We start from the raw sequence: 24,777 nt of genomic DNA, 5'->3' as shown, positions 1-24,777 counted from the left end.
GTCACTTATTTATTGAGCACTTACCTGCAGTAGTTGTTTTAGTCTGTGAAATAATGTGTGGGTAATATCAGTTTATGTGTGGAATATCTTTGAACATGTATAAGCAAAGCATTTGAACATATTTGCAAGTGGCCTACACAGTAAAATTGGAGTGCATTTATATATTGGTTGTTGTGGTTGTTGGAGATACACAAATAATTTCTACAATTCTAAGAATATGTTCTGGAGAAAGTAGTCAACACCACATTGATATATTGAACAGCTAGGATTATATCACCTTCCTCTCCTTTTCTGCCCTAGTCCCTCCAGTGTTGTTTTCTCCCACCTTTTCCTACATTTAATCGTTAATTGAAACCATACATTATTAGTTCCTGGTTTAATTTAATTTGTTGTACTAAATTTTCTATGAAGGAATTCCTAGTATTAATGTTATGTAAGATAAATATTAGTCAGAGGAATAGTTATGTTACAGGTAGAGCACTTCTTACACATTTTGAATATGTAAAACTGAATGTTAATAAAAATTTAAATTAATACTATAATATAAGAAAAGAAAATGGGACTTCTACAGATTTACACACACAGTTGAAACAGAAGTTCCTGTTAGTATTCCACATGCCAGATTTTTATAACTAAGGTTGATGATTAGTCTCTCTTGTACTTCCAGGTGTTAATACTGATATTAGTCAGATTAATTTTAAAACACTCTTAAACATTTTCTGTTAATCCCAATCCACATGCTGCAGTATTATTATGTTTACATTAAATATCAGTATATCTCATCTTATGAAGAACATTTTAATATAATGTTTTTATAGTGATTTTATGATCTGTACACATGAATCTGTTCTGTGTGGAAGTTATATAACTTTAATGAAAAACATTTTTAGGATGTTTTGGTGTTAACAGATTTTACTGTATAAACAGAAAAATTATGCACATATGTGTTAGAAGGCTTTATTTAAATCTTAATTAGCAGGTCAGGTTTCATATACAATTACAGTATGCAAACTCCTCCCAGTACTTAAAACACATAAAGACATATCAGAAATTAACAAGTATAGTTATAATTCAGGAAGTGATATATTCTGCATTCCTATTATGCTGCAAGCAGCGTTTAACAAATATTAATTATATACTATGCATTCATCACTTATTAAATCTGCATGTAGTTTTTTCTAAAGCTCGTGCCATCTTAAGCAACAACACACTTTAACATCCTACATACTATCTGCTCTATCTTATTACATATAAAGTTCCTAGATTTAACTAACGGGATAAACCCTATATCATGCAAGTAATGAAGTAAATGTGTCTAAATAAAATGTTATTTATGCTGACAGCTGCATTGTTTATGCAGAAATTAATATTCTCTGTTGTTGGTAATTTTACGAATACTTGGCATACAAGAGTGACCAGGTACTATGATCACCTAGTGAGCATAGCAGCCAATAACTATTGCTAACTGGAAAGAATTACAACAGTCCTATTCTCAATCTTAAACGTTTTGACTACAGAGACCTTTAATGTAAACTAATCTAAAATAACGTACAACAATGTAACGCTTAATGTATATATTTTAGAAGAAAATACAAGGTGCTCTACAAAAATAAGTGCATTTTTCTACAAAGATTGGTTCACCTTTTGCATACAAAAGTGGTCGTTTGTTAGTACAGTGAAATTTGAAGCTTTTGGGCCACATTATGTCGACGAAAGTTCATGAAGGCGTTTTTCGCTAAAGTATGTATAGCTCAGATTAAATAATAGTCTACTTTGGGTATAAAAAACATGAAAATAAGTAAAGGTTGCCCACCACATCTTTGTCTGTATACAAAGGAATGAGGGTGTTAACAGGAATGTTCTGCATGTGGAAAATATTTATATAGTGTGTTTTCATATGATCATCATCACACATTATTAAGTGGGTGTCAGTAATGCAAAAGGCTTAATACAGTGTGAAATATTTACAAAACAGTATGAAATATATATGCTCCTGTATATGTCACCATGTTTATACCAAGTCCAATACCGATGTCTCTCTAAAAAATACTGGGAAAATACTTAGCTTCTTTAAGAATGAAAGAGTTTAAAGTAATATGTTTTGTCACTATTACCAAGATACAGTTTTATCCAATATCCCAGGCTTGTAATATATTTAAACACACCATGTCAAACTTAAGTCCCCATGAAGAGACATATTGTGCAATAAAATATTCATGATTCTCTACTCATATCACCTTCTTACTTAGTTGTTATGAGTTATACAGCTTTACTGGGATTTGACTTCTTTCTATTATGATGTAATACACTCAATAAAACTTTTGAAAATATACAGGCATTCATTTAGAAGCTTTCAAATGTAAATTCTGTGCTTTACATTCATTTGGTTAAAGCATGAAATAACCATTTTAAATAGTATATGAACCAATAAATTTAACAAGTGACAGACACAAAAAGTTTAATACACTGTACTGAAACAGATGTGCTGCCTTAATTTGTCTTAAGAGGTTTTGGCTTTAGAATCAGTTATTTACAGGTACTGTCATTCATGCAGCAGTGTTTCACATACACACACTGTTAATATTTTTAGCAGCAAAAACAAATATTTGATGCTGCAGCCATTAAGAATATTAAAATACATATTTTCCTATAATTCGTACTTCACAATATTTATTTATATGAAACAATGCTATTAACGTCACAGTGAGTGTTAATATAAGTGCTTCATGCTCGGCCTAGTACTCGTTCTGGAAATAGTTATTAGTCGTTGGAAGAAATTCCATATACAATGCAGTTATGTATTTGCATCACTTAAATTCAATGCTACACGTGAATGTATTTGATTTCCTACTACAGTCATCTTTCTAAACATATTCCAGCTACATAATTGACTTATGAAAGAGATACATACATCAGACAGCGTGGCACATGTCAGCTGGAGCTGTTACTATGTGCCTGAAAGCCAGCAAACATTTAATTCAATAAAAGAGCGACACTTTATTTGAAAATAAATCTTTGAAAACTGTTAAATGTATCCACTTATTAGTGTGACTGGTAGTGCTATACACTTTGAGGTATACTGTGAAGAGCTCTACACTTCTCTTCTTTATCCATAATAGTTTTGTTATTGTGAATAACTGCATTTATTTCTTTGATAAATATTCTTGAAACTATATCATTGTTGATTCATGAATTTCCCACCAACTATCAGTCTTGTTCATATAATTATTTGAATTACACCACATTTATAGCATATAAGAACCGATGTAAGGCCCCTCCTGTAGCCAGCAGACGCCAGAAAGTGATAATCAAGATACGTAGAGCACCAAAGGTGAAAGATTTGGCAAATTTAAGTTATGCTAAACTGTTAATTAAAGTGTCGAGGTTAGCAAGTATGTTTCTGACTTCTTTCGCTAGTTATAATTGAATGATAGAATGACCACAGCGCACAACAGACTGGCATGGAACAAGAAATAATGTTAGATAATGTTGTAAATCCTGTTGAGAAAAGACGGTGAAAAGGCAAAATAAGCTTAGATTAAAGATGTGGGGCTATGAGCCAAGTGAAGAATACAGTGCTAAAAGTATAGCATTAACACAACAGAATAATAAAATAAGAAAACAAATTAGAGATCCATTGTTTAAGCAATTGAAAAAATTTTCGCATGACATATACTGACTACTCAAGAAAATAAACGTCCTTTACAGCAGACATTAAAGTTGACCGGATCTGTAGTTAATTCTGCTTACAGATAACTGACACTGATTGTGAAATTGGTACATGTTAAAAAGAAATTATTATTAGAGTTATATATAATGTCTGCAGTTTTCGGATAAAGTTCTTAGTTATTATAATTGATTTAAGTCTACTCAACAGTAATGTACAATGTAACATTGTAAAATAGCAATGAAAACGAACTGTCCTGTCAATGAAAGAAGTTCGCTAAGGAATCTTGACAACCATTTTAAGAACAGAAAAGTTGTAAAAAAACAGTCACACACACTAGATCTCAAAATAATGACTATTAATTCGTATTCAGATTACGAACTTTTTTTACACAAGATCCAAAAGTTTTTCGAACGTAAGCGACCATGTATGATGGTGGAGTGAAGAGTGATGTCATCACCTGAATGGAAACTCTGCGTAAAATTATGTTAAATATTTCAACAGTTTAATAGAAGAAAAATACGTAATTTTACGACATGATAAACTGTTTGACCAGAAGACTGAAGTCAGTAGCTTCATGCTGTAGCTGCAATAATTGAGAGATGAATCACAACTTCTTATAGGATTTCTGCATGTAATGAAGTGGAGGTGAAATAACATAGCTGTTACAATGACAAATGCTACATTACTGTCCTAGAAAGAACGTAATGCAGAAAATATTCTACTGTAATTCGTTACTTTTTTTCGTATGCTCCGCAAATGAAGTCGGCTTCACCAAAGAGATAAGAGAGAGTGTGTATGACGTATATTTGTGCAATCATTCGTTACTAAAACCCGTTGCAGATTTACTGTCTCAATTACATACTCTTAAAGCTTCATGAATGGCCGATGTTTATAATTATTTTTCTTAATGGAGTGACAATAGTGCTGATGAATGTTGTTATATTTGAATATAAGAGGTTAAACTGTTGATCACACATAACATGCCCGAAATGTGGATTACATCAATCAAAGAGATTCTTTTTAAGCGCACATGAAAGTCTTGCTTTATTTTCTATCGATTTTGGTTGATGGAATGCACCATATTCAAGCTCTTCTAGGATAAGCCGGTATGGAAATCATCATCAAGGTCATCGATTTGATTCTCCCCTCTGTCGAGACGTATTACTAAAGCTACCCTACCATCCGCATGAATTAACGATTTATCATAGAGGAGCCTGCAGATGGTGTACTGTAACGTACAAATCGATAGAAAATTAAGAAAGATCTTTAACTGCAAAAAACACAGTCATAACAGGGAAGAGTGAATGAAAACAGTTCGTAATGACTATACTGAAAAGTAAGTGCTTGAGAGTTTTCCATCATTTGTCTGTCTAGTTATCACATTCAAATCTACTTCTAACCAGTAATATATTTCCATGCAGACAATCAATGCATAAAATAAAGACTGATGAGTCAAATAAACGCAGACATCAGCAGTAGAATTGGGAAAGCTCCTGCAGTCTTCCAAAAAGTGCAGTAATGCGTTCCTCACGGCAATTTGACGCTATAATTGTATCAATAATACTCCTCTTTCATCCTGCAGTTGGCCATTTAAAAAAGTGAAACCCGGAAAATGTCGGAAAATCAGCATACAAACTCATTATTTACCACCAGAGATAATTGATGCAACTTTTGAAAATGGGTTATCGAGACTACGATTCAAACAGTGAAGTGCTGAGTAGAGGTAACGTACGCAATCAGCACAAAACCGCTGTTGAAAGAAGTCAGAAGCTTTCAGGATATGTTCTGGCCGTGAAAGGTGGGAGAATCTGTTACGGAAACCAGCGGATGGATGTAAAAGTAGAGGAAGATCTCGTACCACTTAGAAGCGAACTTTTGCGGGGGATTTTCAATGCATGGACATAAACTGCGAGGAAGCTGAAAACCTGGGAGCAGATGGAGTTCACTGGAAGAAACTTTCTGTCTGATGTGCTTGGTCCTTAGCATTGGAGGAAATTTTACAAGTCTAAGTAAATAAATGTAGGTTCATTCGTTTCAGTTTTAACAAAATATGTTGAACGTTTGAAAGGCGATAGTTGCGGAAGGAACTCTCAAAAAAATTAAGAAATTTTCGGAACATATTTGGTTTTAATGTCATAAGAAAATAAGGAGGTAGGAGAAAGTGTTCTGAATATATAGGAATCAATCTGTTATTACACTGTCTTAAGCCACTGGAAAATGTTACTAAGAAAAAATTAAGATTGCTGTTAGAAAACCAGAGTGAAGAGGAACAACATGGATTTAGAAGCAGCAGAGGAATAACAGACCTTATATTTGCACTAAGGCAGTTAATGGGAAAAGTACTGCGGAAAGGGATAAAGATCTCATAACAGTGTTCCCGAAACTGGAAGAAGCATGTGACGCTGTGCCAAGGTGTAGGATCTGATAGAGTTTAGAAAAACTAACGATTCTAAACTCCCTAAGAAAGAAGGTGTGAGTGCTGTATGAAAGCTGTGAACGTTGTGTATGGTGGATCAGACTGGTCCAAGACAGACATTGGAGTGTGACACAGTAGTGCACGTTCGCTATTACTTCTTATTGCACTTGTAAATATGGTTGTAAAGGAAATGAAGGAGATAGGAAATGATGATCTTAATGCTTTAGTCTTTGCTGATGGTGTAGCTGTTTGGGGGAACCGGAACAAGAGGTACAGGGAAATTTGAAGTCCGTGTTTGCAGAGTGCCAACTGACTGTAAATAGGAGCACAACTACCTGGGGTAGAGAGTGAGAGAAAAAAGAATGTATGGAAGCTTACATTTACCGGGGAAATACAATATCAAGGGATGACAACCCAAACTATATGTATAGATCGGAGTAAGAATGAGATCTAAATCTCAATCGTGGAACCTTGTGTGGGATAAGCGAGTTCCGGAGAGAGCCAAACAAACTATGTTTTAAACGCACCTCCTGCCGATTATGACACTCAGCTCGGAGTGCAGTATAATTTAGAAGGCAGATTTCATCAAGCAACAAGTGTACGAAACATATTTAGTTTCTGCGATGAGTCTTCCAGTAAACGAGAAGAGATTAAATTAGGAATGATGACATGAGAGGAGAGATGCAAGTGGGACTGTTAGTGACAGAGAGGCAAAGTACTGCACGGATGAAGTTGTTTGGACATGTAAAACGGATGGAGGGTGACTGCCTGCAAAACCAATACTTCGATAGAAATGCAGAGGAAAAAATACCAATAGAACGACCCAGAAAACATTGCTGGATCTGATGTTCAATTTATTTTTATATACTAGTGGAACTCATGCACAGTAAGTTCCAAAAGTTTCAATGATGAAACTGAAGTGCGCGAATAGTAATTAAACGTGACGCTAGCTTCCTGCCATGCCCAATTTTTTAAGTAACACTTCAGTATCATCTCTGTGAAATATTCCGTGGATTGCATTCAAGCAAACTTGCTGAAGATACACCCAGTAGGCTATAATGCATACCGTTCGGTTTTGCAGAGCATCTGTGATTTTGTTCCCTATCTTAGAAACAATAACAAACCAGCTGCTTTCTTTACGAAGAAGCAGTTCCTGTTTTGCCACATTTTCATCTAATGCAGCAGTTGTCAGAATTGCAGCTTACGATGCTGTTCTTGTATTTAATGGTAGGAACGTAGGGAAGATGAAGATATTAGAGAGAATGGACTTCCACATATGAAATTTCGCTTAAGACTTCCTGAGAAAGATAGAAGTCAATAGAAGACCTCATAAAGGAAAGAAGGCAGAAAAAAAGAAATCAGAAGAGAAGCCTTGAATGGAGAGTACAAACCGGGGATCTTCTGAAGGGGTGACATAATAAAAGCGTTAGGCTCAACTCTAAATTTTATGTACCTTTTTCGCATAATGTATGAAAGCTCGAGTTATGAAATTTTGTTCAGTTACTTTTATAAACCCAATAAATATAGTTTCAAGAGTAAATTTAAAATTCCGAATGTAAGCTGGGATGCGGGGCAGAGTGCTTGCAATTTGTATTGAATTTTAAATTATACTTTTAGAATTCTAATTAAGGAAGTAATAAAGTTATCCTATTAGATACATTCAAGAGACCTCGTGAGAGCAGCTTACTGTACACGAATAGATTTAACGGAGACAATTTTGTATAAGTGTCTTCAATATTTTCTGAAAAATAGTACGTAAATTAGTTTTGGAAATTTTTTTAAAATCCATAAAAAGTTACACGTCGTTTACGGAAGTAAATGTGTCGATTTCATGTAAAATGTGGTACGAAATTCCATTGCTGTGTCTTCAAAATTGTGTGTGTAGTGCATCTTTTAAATAGTGTGTGTTTTCATTAACGTCCCGCTGTAAGAAAGATTTGAGGACTAGTGGAGAAAACTGGGAAACAGTATCCTGACCACAAATACGCCTACATCAAGGTAGAGCAAAGTGAAGGCCAACTACTGGAAGAGTACGTAGATATTCGTGGGGGTGATGATGATTGTGATGATGGTGACGGAAATAGGGATTCAGATGCATTTACTAGCATCCATTGTCTTAGGTAAAAAGTCTGTTGGGTGAGAAGGAAATATTAGTTAGTTGCGATGTTACACAAAATACACAATGGAGAGTATGGTATGCATGAAGAGATACAGTGAAATAACTGCCACCGGTGAAGACGTTTGAAAAATAATAATTTAAGGGAAGTTAGGGAAGAAGGTTAGGAGAGGAGGAGGTGGACGACGGCGAATGGTAAATCAGGATCGAGTAGATGCGCGGCGTCCAGCTCCCTGGAGAAATTCCGGCCACTGGAAGAACGATATCTTTCCACGTAAGGGGGCCCCGTGGATACTGAATGGCCGTGGAGCAACTATGCATCATTCAGAGGCAGATGATAGGTCGGGCGCGCAGGCGCAGGTGCGATAACCCGCCAGCTCCAGCTACCTGCTGGACTCGACCGCTTCCCCTCCCTCAACACCTTCGCCTTCCTCAGCTCTCCCCCTCACACGCCTTCCACGCCGGCATCCGCCGCCGTTACCGTAAATGATGGATAAGCCGCAGAACGCTGCTCCCGTGTTGTGGCCACGTTCTCGCTTCGCTATCTCTCCAAAAAGAAGCAGCAGGGGAGAGAAATACTATTCGGCGTGCGACCGTACCTCAGCTTTTTGCTTTGATACCTCTGCCTCCCGGACACGTCCGAAACGCTTTCTTCCATCATCTCCTTTACTTCTAGGTACGACGTAACCTCTTTTCTGGGTGCACACTTTCTTTGCTCCTTAATGGCAGTGATATTCGGTCCGGGAGAGACGTGTCACGGGCGCCTCCAAGCCGACGAAGGGCTGTGCGTCCTACCACTCTACAGCTTAAGTCAGGTACTGTAGTAATTTTCTTGTCTCTTCTCTGCATTTTACTTGGTTCTGCAGCTCTTGCCACAGTTCGTGCTTTCCAGTTCCCATGACAACGTTACTCTGTGCATGTAGTAAGAAAATTTACGGTCAAATGATTTTCTGTAGAATCGTCATTCAGCTGTACCTGATGTGAAACAGGAACCTTTAGTCGTTTCAGCTATTTAATGTTACGTTTGGCCTCATGCTACTTCCACCCAGTTTTTTGATTAGCGTACATTTTCTCTACGAGTGCGCTCTCTGTCACGTCTTGTGTATCAGGTGAAGGGAAAGAGGTACGTATATGTAAACACGCTTCCCTAATCGGTACAGACTAACTGCATACAATCTTTTTAGTTCCATTTCCAGATATTCTGTACACTTTTATCGTTAACGAAAAGTACACTCACGTGCTCTTAAATGCTCACCGGCTCATATTTAATAAGAACTCTGTTCGAATTTGCCAACAGTAAAGATATAGTTTTTAATTAGTGAAACCGTACTATTATGTTGAAAGTTTCGTGATTTTTGGTAATGGAAAATAAACCGGACGTGCTCAAATAGCTGTAAGCCTCGCATTGCTTCAGCAGGGATTAATGCGTGTTGAAGACGTACTAGTATTCAGTGAAACTGAGCACACACATTGTTTATACAGTTTCTATTTAGTGCTTTTTTTGTTTCTTGTCTACTATAGCAGAATGTCCTGAACTATATTTAATTTCAGTTCGGTAGGTTAACATTGATCAAGACACGAGAAAAAGATGTTACAGTGAGCTACCTTTTCGTTGTTCCTGAGAAGCATTATATAGTAACCGGAAAAGTGCTAAAGTTAGTAGAATCAGCAGGAGTGATCGTCGTGATCGTACTTATTGTTGGTATTATTCTTCCATTGAGTTCTGGAAATTTTTGGGCTACTATGAAATGAATTTTAATCTTCCGTCTATCTCCCTAACTTTGTCCTCAGCTTGTGTAAATACTTTACACACTATTCGCAGAAGTGTGCTGAGTTCACTCTGAGAGTGATTGTTTTGGTATAACAGCCAGGATAGGGATTTAGAATGTATTTAACGATGATTTAGCGGTATCTCTACGTTGCATTAGAGTTCAAACATTTCTCAACCGCACAGAGAAAATACTTTCAAATGTTAATAAACAAACAAATGTGTGAGAGACTGGAAATAAGAGTTATCCTATTACGTGGTACTGTGAACGTATTAAAAGTTTAGAACAGAATATTTTCGCGATTCCTTTAAGTGTTTCACTAGTGTGGTAATAAACGCCGTTAATAAGCTCAACATGAAAAATCTTACTTTTGGTTAAAGAGTTGTGTATGACGATGAAAATCCAAATACCTGGTTTTCTTTCTCCTCATACCATCCTCAACTAAAGACTAGGGAATACTATCAGCCATATTGTCGTCTTTTATGATGACGCAATGCTTCTTAGTAGTTAGGTATTTACTCATCATTCGTATGAGTAAGAGCCGTTTACAGAGGAGGCTACGATGGAGATAATGGCTTTTGTACAACAGCAATATCATGAGAGGCAATTCGTCCTATGGTACTGAAACGAGCCACAAAATATGACTACGCGCAGCAAGTGGTTTATTGAAAACATTACCAGATAGAGAGATGGGTTAAGGAAAGAGAGCTATCGGAAATGAATTACTTTAATGTTAGCAGAATATCTACTGAAAACTATTGGCTTTGCATCCTGTGTAACTTCTTCCTTAAGAACAATGTGGTGGAGCAGCAAGTTAACGATCGTTTCGTTTCAGATCAGAAGTTCTTAATTTCATCAGTGCAAACCACTAACGAGGAAGGAATCGTATGATTTAGCGTACACTCGCGATGGATACCATTCCAACTAGAAATATTCATTGATGTAACAATAATGAAGATTGGGAACTTGTTGAGGAGTACAGTTTGCCTTTAATTTCTTAGCGATCCTATACAATTGGTATAATATTTTGTCTCATCTCTAGGAGAGTATGAATGTAGCTTCCACACACGTACTTATGCTGTACAGTGCCCCATAAACGGACTAACGTCCGTGGAGGGTAAGCGCAGAGACTGAGAGCAATTTAGCTGTGTGGATAGAAATTGTTTTTGCATAGATTTTGCCACAATACAATTACGCAACCGAAATAAATATGAAATGCGCTAGATTTGTTTTGCCGGTAATCTGGTTTCAATCAGTTAGACACACATATGTGGCCACTAAAATTTCAAGCATGGAGATTAGGGGCCTGCTCCTGGTGATATCGGAAAGTATTCCTGCCGCTGACACTCAGTATTGTAATTTCTCGTACAGAATTATAATAAAAAAAACACTAACGGTAAATATGAGAGATGCATGAATATTAGGAATGGGTGGTAAACAGCGCCTACACTCTGCTCTGTACTCTTTCTGAGGTGTTCCATTCGTCACATCTTTTGTCTGCACTATTTCCTAGGTGAGTAGTACCATGTGAAGATAACCGAGTGAAGTGGAACGTTGAATAAAACATTATTCGGAGGTGTGGGGTAAAAGTACTTTAACTGCCATCTTGAGATTATTACCTTGTGGATTCGCTATAGCAAATGAGGAAAATGCTGGAACGCTTCTTTCGGCAAGAACGCTGCTCATTTCTCTCCCTAGTTTTTTTCCAACACAGCATCCGTTTCGACTTAATTATTTTCGACATAGAAACTGATGCTCCCGCTTCCCGTTATTTTATGTAGACATAATCAGAACGTTCCGAAGATGACATTTTATTAAGGAGTGCAAATTCACGAAAAGGCTTCGTTTCCTTGTGGCTTCACACATACGGTGAACATTGTCTGGCTGACACGACACATTTTTGCATGACTTATAAATGAGGCAGACTGTATAAGTCAAACATGTAACTTCGTATCTGTTAACATAACGATAACAGAGAGTAACTCACAGAAATAGTGACATACGTCTTCTTCCACTCTTCTTTTACCTGCATTAGTTAACAGATTGCCGTTTTCCTTTATTTCCCACCACTTCGCATATTGAACACATTTCATCATTCTGATGCTAGATTAAGAATTAGGAATAGCTGATAATGTCTTCCAGTGGATTAATTACAAATATCGAACCACTTCAGCCGAATGAAAAGTAGTGACAGTATTTCGCTTTCAGCGATTTCAGTGTAACGGAATGTAGGAATCAGCTACGTAGGGGGCAAAATCCGTAGAGGATATGTGTTGTGCGTTACTAGGATGCAGTACGTGTTTCATTGAGTCTTCTTGTTAAGCATGAAAGCGTGACTGTACGAATGCACAGTGTTTCCGCAGATGCCAGTGTATCGAGCAAAACCACTCCGAAATTCATCGGCAGAGGGTGAATGTTTTGATGCGGGAGGTATGGTAATGCGAGCGTTCCTGGACTGTCAACGTTTCAGATCAGGGATCGCAAAGCGTTGCTTCGGCGCCAGGCACGCAGGATTTTGTAGCGGTCACTTCCAGCGTTAACAGTTGCAGAATTATGCATGTGGCTGTCTACCTCTCACATTCGTTTCCTCATTTATTGTAGCCTGAAAACCAGTAATGCTCGGATTACATTTTGACATATATTCACCTGACGTATGCACAACATAAAAAGGGACCTATAAGAACAATTTCCCTTGTGACCTGGATTTAATTATTATTTCTGTGTTCCTGTTGGGCTTCGTAGCATCAAATACGGCAATAGCTGCTAGTTTATACACAAATAAATTAATTCGACAGAGCTAGTAAACAATTACATAAGTGGGAATGTTAATTTATGACAGGAAAAGGATTTTTGGAGTCTCATGAAATGAAAAAAATTGTTGGCTGTGACACTACCATTGGCTGCTAATTAGAAATAAATTTTCCTTTGAGTCTGTATGTCTCTCCACGATATTTTACCACAATTGTAGGCCGCGTTACAGATCTCGTTGTTTTGGTCCCAACACTAACTATGGAATCGGGTGTGATGTAATTCATGTGCGGAATATTTTCGATTAACAATCTACCTGTCAAGAGTTTATCGGTAGGTTAATGTTAGTACCAAGGTAGGACATATTGAAAATAAGTTCAAGGTTGCTCATAAGTACCTCCAGTGTTGCACAAGACAACTGTGCTACAACTGCGAGACGTATAGAAAAATGACCAATGAGTAGAACTTCTCTCCTTGTACCGATTTGCAATAGGCACCGTGGTGTAGTTGCAGTAGGGCCTGATCGTTGTGAACACGTGTACAAGATTATCCCATGGTATTTATTCCTGTTGACAGACAACCCGAGGTATAGACTTCCAAAGCGAGCTGCTGCCTCGCACTCTTGTGCAAGCCTTGTCCGCTGTTTCGCGCATATTGTCGTTCGCCGCGTCAGAAACGGTGCAAATATTGAGCACCAACAATGTTAGCTAAAAACTTCGAAAGATGCGTTAATCACAAATACGTGTCTATTTCCTGATTGTCATGTAGTTTTTGCACAATTCTCTTCTGAAACCTCTGGTATTACATTAAGTAGAAACTAGCCTATTTCAGATAGTACAGCATCAATGGCTCATCCAAGGAGTAATCTACATGAACGCAACTTCACGGGCACGTTCTCACTTCTACAGAGCGACATTTTTCCAGTGTTAGTGTATAATGGAAGCACACTACAAAGTGAGGTTCAACATCCGTAAAGCATTTTATAAAATGCAGTTAACAATCAGCTGCTTAATTGTCCCACTGATCATTCACGTTGGAGGATGCAACAGATTAGTTAAAACCATCCCACATTCTTTTGAATCTGAACAATATCGAAATTATCCAGTGAAATTGTACAAAGACCTGATATAAATTGTCTTAGAATACTGACAGGCATATCTCATGTCACATAGACCGACATCTCATTTGGTGTGAGATATGAGTGTCAGTATTCTAAGACAAATTATGTCAGGTGGTTGTCAATTTCACTGGATAATTTCGTTGTTATTCAACTTCAAGGGAATATGGGAGGCTTTTAACTAATCTGTTGTACCCTGTATCCTGGATGATGGTTAATAACCGAAACCGGTGGATGAATAGTGCGACAAATAAACAGCTGATGGTTAAAATGGATTCACTGTAGCTTTTCATAACTGGAGTTTAGATATAGTTTCTGGTCTGAGAGGCTATTGTCGGTAAATGCAACTATTCATGGACACTGCATTGAAAGCTTAGGGACACCGAATTTATAGGTGCATGATGATCTGTGCAGAGGACTTTACCATTTGTCACGTGATGCAGAATACGTGTTGACAGTTCTGGATTCAAAGTAATTGATCATCACTGTCTTGCTCCAAAATAGGCGTCCATATATTATTCAACTACATTTTTCTGCAATAACTAATTATTCATCAAACTAGCAGATAGAACACTGAGACATAAAGTGTACAGGATAGCAGCACACTCACATAGACACATCCATGAGGAATCTAACCGTCATCCATGACAAGTAAGTATAAATAAAATCTTGTTGAACAGTGATAATGAAACATTCGAGCCAGTATATTTGCGACAAGGATTGAATTACTTGCTTTTAAGAAAAATTGTAACTTCAGCAAAAGAGATGGAACGAGTACTACGTACAGGCGGAAAGAATTACAGGACAAAAAGGTGTATAGGTCGGTACGAGTGTAATTGTTCTCCATTTCATCAACAAAGTGTCGATAAAGCTTTGACCAAGAAACAATTTGTAAGTCGACCAGGAAACTAAAAGAAAGCGTAGAACTACCAAAGATGTAAGTCGTTTACCAGCGACAGAAGATGTGCATAAAAATCCATACAGTCGTAGTCAAGTGTACAACCGACTGGTAACTCAATACAACAGAAAACAGTCCAAGTTGGAAATTTCACATTTATTTACTCGACGTCTAGTTTCCGGTTGGGACCCATTTTCAAATCATCAAGATAGTCAAAATGGTACTTCGCAAAATATATGAACCATGCCAAGGTAACAAGCATATACGTGTAACGAAACGTAAATATATATGTTTATCTTGACGTGGTACTTACGTTTTGGGAAATGCCATTTTTACTATCTCGATAATTTGAAAATTGGCCCCAACCCGAAACTAGTCATCAAATAAATAAAAGGCAAATTTGCCACTTTGGCCGTTTTTAAGTTGCATTGGTTAAGACAAGTTGCTGCTCCGCAGTTGCTCCAGCGTGCTGGAAGTTCGTAATAGCGTAGCTGTTGCTTAGGACCAACAGATAGAGCAGCCGCTGTGCCACATACCGTTCAAAATCGAGACCATTAAATAAAATTTAGTGAAACTAGCTTTTTCACCAAGATTACACTTTATCACACTCGTCCGCACTGAGAATCGATAGAGAAACTTGCACTATGAAAATTTTAACAGACAAGAACGTGAGGGTTTAAATTGTTGTAATAGAGAAGTATGACACCTGCTAGAGCTACCAAATACGTTTAATAGTGAACGATATCACTTAATACACTTAACCCCGTGTTCGGCTTCACGTGACGAATAGTGGTGACCTCTAAACGGTTGATAATGTTTCTATTAATTCGGGGCTCTCTTTAGCATTCGATGCAGTTACCGATTAATCTCTGAAGATGTTCGCGAATGTAGGGACTAAACGTCATTGATAAGTTTTATGAATCAAACATGGCATCCCAGACTAATACTGTTAACTGAGATCTCAAGGTACCTGTGCAGACGATTCATTCAGGAAACGCTCTGTCATGGCACCTGAAGTATCAGTACGCTCGTTACACAACTGTTACGGCAGCGAAGTATCGCTTGCCTTACGTAGAAGTCGGCTGAGCAAAGAGACCACTTGGCGTACTATTACATAACACTTGTAACGGTTTCGACTTAAAGTCGCTTCTCGCTCAGCAGCTCAGCTCAGGGAGCTGTGGAGTTCCAAAATGCGAAACGTCAATTAGCTGCAGATAATTGGAAGTTTAATTTAGGAACCAGCGAGAGCCAGCCGGGGTGAGTAATTAGAGTTAGAAGCACCAACCGCTGCGGAGAGCTAATTGAAAATGAGATGCCAAGCTGTGGCGCGAGGATTCTTCAACGGGCGTCTTCCAGTAGAAGAACGACATCTAGAGGACGTGCAAATTTCATTTAACTGCCACTCCTTATTGTCGAGAAGAGCTCCTGCCACTCTTCAGTATCAACGATCAGTATACGAGGTTCTTTCAAATAGTGGCTGAATTAGAATAGTACAATTAACTCAAACTATGCGCAGTTGAAGCTAGAAACTCATCGCAAAATACCAGTGTTGGAAACTGGAAGGAGGACCGGAGAAATAACAGAGTAAGGAATTCTTTTCAGATTCCCTCTCCAGGAAACTACTTTACACGAGTTTCTCTTATTCTTAAATGTGCCTGCAATGGTTATGTATCTGTTGTTCGACAGCTGCGAACAACGAATACGAAGTTACTGTGGCAGAATGTAATATGGTATCTAATGTATTGTTGTGTTATTGCCATATGAATATAGTGAGAACTTTCCACAAAATTTTGCGCGAAGGGAAACTAAATTTCTTCACAAATCCAAGAAAGAAGAATCACAGGAAAATTTATAGTGTTTTACTAGCCACGAAAGAATCTTTTAATTTAAATCCTTTGATTTCAGTGATCACTCAAACGTCTAAGTTTTCAGAAAAATACCGAAGACAAACGTTTTCAAATAAGTATTGTTATTATGGGCAGTGGTGAAGCATCAACCGACGAAATTCACACAGATAATCTTATGAAAATAAATATTACTTTCTGATGTTGTTCCGGGATAACTGAACAATTTAAGTCCCGTAAGATTTTTACTTACATAAAATGTTGTTTTTCCAGCTGTCCGTACCAGGTTACGAAACGCATTTAGGTTGTGCAGGAACATAATCATAAATTTTACCAGAATGTACCTTTCTAGTCCTTTCCGTTCTTTTCCTCTTTACTCGAAAATCAGTTGCGTAAGGTGCCGCTCATTACTTTATCTGATACGGAGGAAATTGTTCAAGTTAATTTTATTAGCAACGATGCTCTATGCATAAGAAATAAGGCATTGCATTTTCATTTTCAATGCACTGAATCATTATGTTAGCGTTCATAGGCCACAGCAGAGAATCTGAGTGCATAAATATTGATTGCATTCCGCATAGGATGGTTATTTTGAATATGTTCCCTTTCAGCCCTTAGTAGAGCTGTAATTGTGCCTAACACTCAACTGTATAATTATCGTCTACAGTTTACAGCTTCACACTCTATGTGGTGTGAAATATATCTGCATTTATTTTTTTCCTGATGTTGTTGCTACATTACGCAGCTTTCCTTCTCCCAGCCTTAGCATATTTAGCTCACTTAGCTAATGTATTGAGACGTCCTAACACTGCTTTCATACCTCTACCTGTGTGAGCTATCTCCTATTACACCATATTTTCTTAGAATATTACATATTCCTACTGACGGAATTCTGTTGATATGAGATTCGTTTCGGAACACATGTCGGTGTTTAAGCTGTTGTAGATTCCTAATATTTGTCTTTACTTATGTGCTTTTTTAAATATTAATGTCGTGATTAGTGTTCCGGAAATGTTTCGGGAACAGATTACATTTCCAGAGACATTTAACTTGGTATGCGTAAATATTAACTTGTAATCGTTATTTCGTCACCATTGTCCTTGAAACATTTTTCTCGAGATTTTATGTCCTAGACCTGCTGTAGATGGAGTTTGAGTGTACATTTACAAATATTGATTTGTGATTGATTAAAATTTCGTGTGGTTGGTCAGGGGGAGGGACTAGGGGAGGGTAATTAACGGCAGAAGCTGCTATTAATCGGTACATGAACGCATGTCTCGAGGCAAATTTTATAGTCTTAATTGATGCGGTATAAAAGCTATGCTATATGAGTGACAACATCCTTTAATTCTGTTGCATGTCGTCAGTTGCAGCCCACACCTCCCTCACATTGCGCTGTGTAAGGTGGCTGCCGGTTACGGCGTGGATAGCAACGTTCATTCTCTCACCTTTTGCCGTGTTACGGTACGTATGTGTCTAACCGTCTCCGAAGGGTGTACCGAGCGTAGGGCCAGATATTGACGACGGACCGGCGAGATATCGGAGTGAACTGATGGCAGATGATGGGCAGAGGCCTCGGACGCTGCGAAGCGTTACTGGCAGAGTGGCGTGATCAGCACCAAGTCACGCCACAGGCAAATACGGGTGAGCGAGGCGTGACGGGGTGGCCGGCTGTGATGGTGATGGCGAGAACCTGCTGACAGCTGCCCGGACGGTGAACACGATGGTGTGTACTCCGCGTTAGTGGGACCTCCTCCAGAGCCGAAGCACCGGATAAAATAGCGGAACTTTTACCTCCCCGGAGCGAATGTGGATTTTGCTGATTTAACGTTACTACGATCGACGAATCGGCCTGGTGTGTTCTGCTACTTGTCAAACGTAAGATCTGTATCAGTATAACTACTCAACTATTTCGTTTAATTTACTGTATTCAACATTACCGACGTAAGGACAGGTAATTCAGACGCTTGCACATAATCTCCTGTGTTTATTCAAATTATTTCTTCGCTGTTATTATTATTATTATTAATGTTAGTATTATTTCATTTCGTCGACCATCTACCCGTACGATAAGCTCACCGTCATTCCAACAGTTGTTCTCATTTATTGATTTTTCCTTTCAGGTAGATGCTTCTATTGAGTTGGATACGTCTGGTGTGGTGTTCGTTCTAATGTTTTGAAAGCATTTGTCCATTCGTAATCTCAGAAAATCTCAAATATCACTAAATCTATTCTGGTGAAATTCCTACTTTGTGTTCCTTCTCGTCGTATGTCCGTTTCCTACAAGTATTTTCTGATGTCCACGTAGCACTGTTCTTTTTCCGTTTAGTATCACATATTTTTTATTTATTTATTTATTTATTTATTTAACCTGGTGAGGATAAAGTTCACTCATACTTAGTCATTCATTATTCGTGTGCATTTACTCACTGGGACCGTAATTATTTCTGTTTGAGAATAGATTTCTTGTTTCGCTTGTTTTATGTAGGTCCCAGATTGATTATTTGGACCCAGAAAAATGTGAAATATCGTAACCTCTCATCTTTCTAATCCTACAAGCGATCGCGTCTCGTTGAGGATAAGACACTCGTATTCATGTGGGCACACTGGCTCTATCACAGCTATAACGTAAAATTTTGGAATGTAGGAATTTTTTTCTTTTATATGTTTACTGTGATTTGATAACTATTTCCATTTTCATGGCTCTCAGTTTCGAGGCTTATCGAAAAGTACTCTGACTGTAACTCCTTGGCTTAGGTGTTTAATGCTATTCATACGTTTTACTGCCTCTTCTCAGGTATGGTTTCGGGTTGTAATATCCATGGAACTACTGCAAGTATTTTCAAAAATGTCCGCAATCCAGTTGCTTCTCCTGCTTCTTTCAAGTCGTTAATATAGTGTGTTACTGTTAGAGATTCCAATGTCATTATTGTAACCTAAGTAACATAATATATCTATTTTCATATCATTCCTCTTTATTCGTAGCACTTTCACCATAATTAACATTATTTTTCAACGCCTTTCCGTAAACTGATTAAATATTTTCCATTCTAGGCATTGTGTACTCTACAATTTCTCAAATGTCTAGAAGTTCATATCTTGGTCTTTTATCCATTTTTGTGAAGATTTACCTACGTCTCTAAATATTTGCTCCATCTAAATAATTTTTGTGCAAGGTATTTCGCCTATAGGGACCTAAAAAGCTTTATTGCGAAGGACGTATAATGCACGAAGTTGCTCAAGAAGAAGAATTATGTTAGTGGGAATAAACAGGAAAGCTTCGACAAATATAACAAAACAACGAAACCGGAAGGAAATGGTTATGTGAAGAGGTACTCTTCTTTAGAGGGAATTCTGTAACAGGCAAGATAAATGGAAACACAGACACAGTAGGTGAAAACTATAAGGTTCAGATTAATTAAGAAACTGCTTTAGGAGAGAGCTATGTATAACTAGTGTACCACATTTATTGATTCGATTCTCTGTGCATAGACTCGTAAACAGATTTGACTAACCTTTGGAAGGTTCTCAAGCCCTCTGTATTTTACCTGTGCAAGTAAGACATCCAAGGGATTCCGACACTCAGTATTTTTCTACTGAAGACCATGAACATGAAAACTGTCAAGTCCTCGTATTGAGTTTATGCAGCTTCGTAGAGTAAGAAAAGTTATGAACAAAGTAACTGGAAGTAGCGTAGTTCGGAAGACATAAAAAACTATTTATTACAGGTAATTAAAGGGAAAAAATCAATTTCTATAGAAAACTCGTGCAAAATGAATGGTCGATATTTTATACGAAAGTAAAATGAAGAAGATATTAATGATATTAACGTAATTCTACAGAATGTTATTAAAAATCTGGGGATATTTAAAGGAGGATGAAAGTAAATTTCAAGACAGAGAAGATATCTACGGACAATCGTAATCTGTTCATGGAAAGGTTAATGCACATATTCTAGATCAGCTCGATATGGGTGCAGAAAAACAAAAATTTGTAACAGGTGAAACCAGTTGAAAGCCCAATTCTTTTAAGGAAGTGAAACTGAAAGAAAAAAAATACTTACATGAGCATATCGGTTTATGGAGGACAGCTGACGGCGATAATGTGAACGGTTCTCGCTTCTCCGGGACGCCAAAGTCTACACTGGGTACATGCTACGTGTCGCCAAACCAGTTCATTTAACGATTAGAGTGAGCTGCTTCCCCGTTTTATTTTTTTAGACGAAGGTTAGAATCGTGTACTGTAAGGTTTATACACCGTGCTACAGGCCGATGTTTGATGTATTCGCTTATGTACGAACTGTGCCGCAAAGAAAATGTGATTCACCGAAACGTTTCGGTACTTGTTACGGACTGAAAGACAGCCTCTCCTCGTGCTTAGTGAGGTCATTGGCGGCAGAGATCCCAGGTCTTCGACCGCGGCTGCATTCGCCCGGCTCGTGCCGGTGTAATTCCACAGCGTGATTGATTCCAATCAGAGGGGACTCCCCGCGGCGCCGTAACTCATTACGCGTCGGCCAGGCCGCTCCCAAAGCCCTGCAGATCCAAAAGCAAACAACATTCGCTCGAAATTAACTACTCCGTCGATCGGGGTTAGCAACGGCGCTGCCCCGCGTGGCATAATCCTGAGGGCAGTCGGCGTCGGCGTCGGCGTCGGGGAGAATCGCAATTGCGCGCTCTGGGACTAAGTGGGCACAAGGCGAGATCAGAGACGAAATTGCAGCTGGCTCCTTTCCTTATGATATTCTGAAACAGTGGCGAACGTGGAGATGAGATTATACTTGCGACTCCATGTATCATTCAGGGCTATTTACAGTGGCAGAGATGGCTTTTACCCAAACCCATGTACCTTGCGCAGTTCCTAAAGTGAGCCAGTGCTGCCCGGTCTCGTTAAAGGTTGACTTCTGTTACAGAGATGCCCTCTACGTAAGTGTTCCTAATAAAACCATCCAGGTTTATCAGTCAACGCCTTGAACGCAAGAATCACCATAGGATTTTACAAAAAGAATAGACGATTCGACATGCATATCAGTTTGAAAGCTACCAAAAGAGAGAAACAAACAAGTCTAAATATGCACAAAACGTGACAAAAAGAAAATCCTACTTACCAGTGGGAACGTCGACGGATATAAGGTGAGACAATTTCAACGTCTGGCAGGTGTGTGCAGACAGTGCTAGAAGACATCCTAAGACTCTTTGGCGCCGAAAAATTGTTAATATCCGCCATTTACTTGGTGCTACTCACTGCTGAAACTACATGTACTTTCAGTTTTGCAATGAATGTCCACGTCTTCTTCGCTAACTGGTTTCAGACGGCGTGCGTAAAATATTCGGCCTGTTATCGGAAAATACGTATTCAAATGACGATATTCTGATATACAAGAACAGTTTACAGGTTAACAGTCTGAAAGGAAGCACAGCAGTCACTATAATCTCCGTCTATGAAGGGGTAAAAAATTTGAAACAGTGTTCACTGAAGTTAGCGAAACTGTAGTGTGTGAAGGGTAATAATTTTCACGAGCGAAACAGGTAGCTCAAACTGCGAAGGTAAAAAGTAACGTCGTCCAGAACAGAAGTAAGCTTCAAAGAATTGCTGTAATACTACCTATAGACACTGCCCACCGTCTACCAGAAACCGGATCGATTCAAGCTATATGCAGTTATTTGCTATTTACCAGGTTGTTTAGACAAAATATATTCCCCATTAAGAAGAGACTCGGGTCTGTACCTTTTGTAGTGAACAAGTTACGATGTACTTCTCCCGAGCACAAAAATTTGTATTACTCTACTTCGCTTGAAATGTACTTCAGATCAAAAGTCAACCGTACAGTGGGTAGAAGCGGATCTTCGTCTTTTACCGTATTGAGCTATCCGGGCAAACATGACACCTTGAAACCTCTGTTATATCTCCTCCGTTTATCTAACTCTGTATACGTTGCTAGATCAGTACATCTGGCAGAAAGTGAATAGTGGGCGGTGGTTGAGAAACAGCCTGTGTGGTCTCTTCAGAACGTTCTTGTAGAACTTCTTGACAGATTAGTGTTGGGTCCAGACCAAAGCGTAATTTGTGCAGCACGACTTCCAGCGATAGGTATTGGTCTGGGTTCATATACAGGTCTGGTACAAACTGATAATCTGTCAGGAAGTTCTAGATCTTTCTTATATCTTTCGAAATAAACGTTCTGGGAAACAAGTAAGTTCACACGGGCATCTAGGCTGCTACAGATATTCACTGTGTGAAAATCAACCCGTCTTTACATTTTCACGACCCATAAAGAAAGGGTACAAGATCGAACATAGATAAACGTAAATTTACGACACAACATGATATTATAATGTTTAAGTTCTAAGTAATATATTATAGATAAGAGACGAAAAGTGTAGAGCTTATAGCTTCGTAGTTATAATACGAGCATATGCATGATGCATGACAGTACGTCTAATGATTGTCTCCTTAATATACCATTACCAGAGGCTACTGAATCGACTCTGTCGACACATGACAGAATAAAGCTTTAGAAACTGCTCACCATGGAAGAAAAAGGTATATGCCGTGATTTTCCTCTAGTGAGCCATTAATTTAGAATTGGATTCTAGAACTTGCTGTACCATCATCACCTCAAAGTGAATCTGGAAAACGGTTCTACATGAAATATATTTTAGGAAGTCCTTCTTCCTCTTCATACAGTTCCTAGTGTACTGTAATTTATTAAGTATAACATAAAAATAAGACTCGTCTTTGTTTCTCATTGATACTTACCTTCCCACATATACAGAACACTGAGCAAGTAGCCAATTGTTCTCTTTGTTTTGTTTGTCAAGAAGGGTAATCGAAAGGAATGGAAAGAAGATGTAACAAATAATATGTAAGTAACGAACGAATTGAGGGGCAAACTCAGTGTCAGAGACTCAGAGACCCTATGTGTTAATCCACTGATGCAGGTCCTCACTTCTTCTTTTCTTCCGGATCCCCACTTGAACTCAAGTACAAACCATTAAGGCCCTGACTGCTGCTACGTTTACAGTGAGGATCGCTTCCAGTCGCCGCAGAGGAACCTTCGCTGCCGCATTCACCGTCGTCGACGTCGAGGCCCCCGCCGCCCCCGCAGTCAGCTGGCAGGCGTTTCGCTGACAGTTACAGCGGCAACTTCAGGCCGGTGTAACGGGCGTACGGGTCGTGTCGGTACCGCGTGCGGTCCATCTTCAGCACGGACGCGTCCGCTCGGCCCGTCAAGTCCGGAGTCACTGCAACACGGAACCGGTACTTCTGGAGGCTGGGGAAGATAAAACAAATCGGCTCGAAATCCAACTCTATGAGTATCAGCTCTGATGCAGTGCCTGACAAAGAAGTGAAGCAGGCAGGATGTCAGTGTATCTTCGTGCACGTACACACCGCTACGGGCATGTAAATGATTAGAGCTGAATCCCTCAATGACAGATAAAACGGGCACAAGAGTGCATTCCTGCTGCTCGTGTTTGGTGTTGCAAGCAGGCCTGATGGTGTATAAAAAGTTTCCGTAAGAGCGTGAAAAAATTTTGCAGGACGCAGAGGATGCTCCATTGAATAATTTGAGTTAGAAAACCGGGATCGGAGAATCCAGCTTAAGGAGATAATAGGAATAAAATCACATTACTGTGTACTTTTTCTCTTACATTGGTTTCAGTCAACTGCAAATACAATCACCGACGCAATGAACGTGCCAAAAAATGGCTCTGAGCACTATGCGACATAACTTCTGAGGCCATCAGTCGCCTAGAACGTAGAACTAATTAAACCTAACTAACCTAAGGACATCACACACATCCATGCCGGAAGCAGGATTCGAACCTGCGACCGTAGCGGTCGCTTGGTTCCAGACTGTAACGCCTAGAACCGCACGGCCACTCCGGCCGGCCATGAACGTACCATTTGTACTGTACGTTACAAAATGTGTTGAAACTGACGGCCATGAACATTAATGCAAGCATGGCATCGTCAAATAAGATTCCAACGCACCTCGACGATTATCCCTGGTGTGTTTCGAATCACATCACAGGCAGCTACAATTCTGGCCGGGGTAGCCACGCAGTCTCAGGCGCCCATCCACGGTTCGCCAGCTTTCCCCGTCAGAGGTTCGAGTCCTCCATAGGGCATGGGTCTCTCTCTCTCTCTCTCTCTCTCTCTCTCTCTCTCTCTCTCTCTCTCTCTCTCTCTCCGTGT

The 24,777-nt window shown here is 38.9% G+C and overlaps 1 protein-coding gene across 1 annotated transcript in view; it reads right to left on the bottom strand.

The window, feature by feature from the left end:
- Positions 1-1,559: 1,559 nt before the first annotated feature.
- Positions 1,560-24,777, bottom strand: part of LOC126278924 (KH domain-containing, RNA-binding, signal transduction-associated protein 3-like) — a 1,426,848-nt gene continuing 1,403,630 nt past the window's right edge. Inside the window, exon 10 of the mRNA XM_049979200.1 lies at positions 1,560-23,822. Within this exon, the coding sequence (XP_049835157.1) occupies positions 23,713-23,822 (110 nt within the window). The 3' untranslated portion in view covers positions 1,560-23,712. The remainder of the gene's footprint in view (positions 23,823-24,777) is intronic.

Source organism: Schistocerca gregaria, chromosome 6, assembly GCF_023897955.1.
Source record: "Schistocerca gregaria isolate iqSchGreg1 chromosome 6, iqSchGreg1.2, whole genome shotgun sequence".
NCBI lineage: Eukaryota > Metazoa > Arthropoda > Insecta > Orthoptera > Acrididae > Schistocerca > Schistocerca gregaria.
The sequence above is the reverse complement of the archived record's forward strand: the minus strand, read 5'-3'. Positions and strand labels throughout refer to the sequence as shown.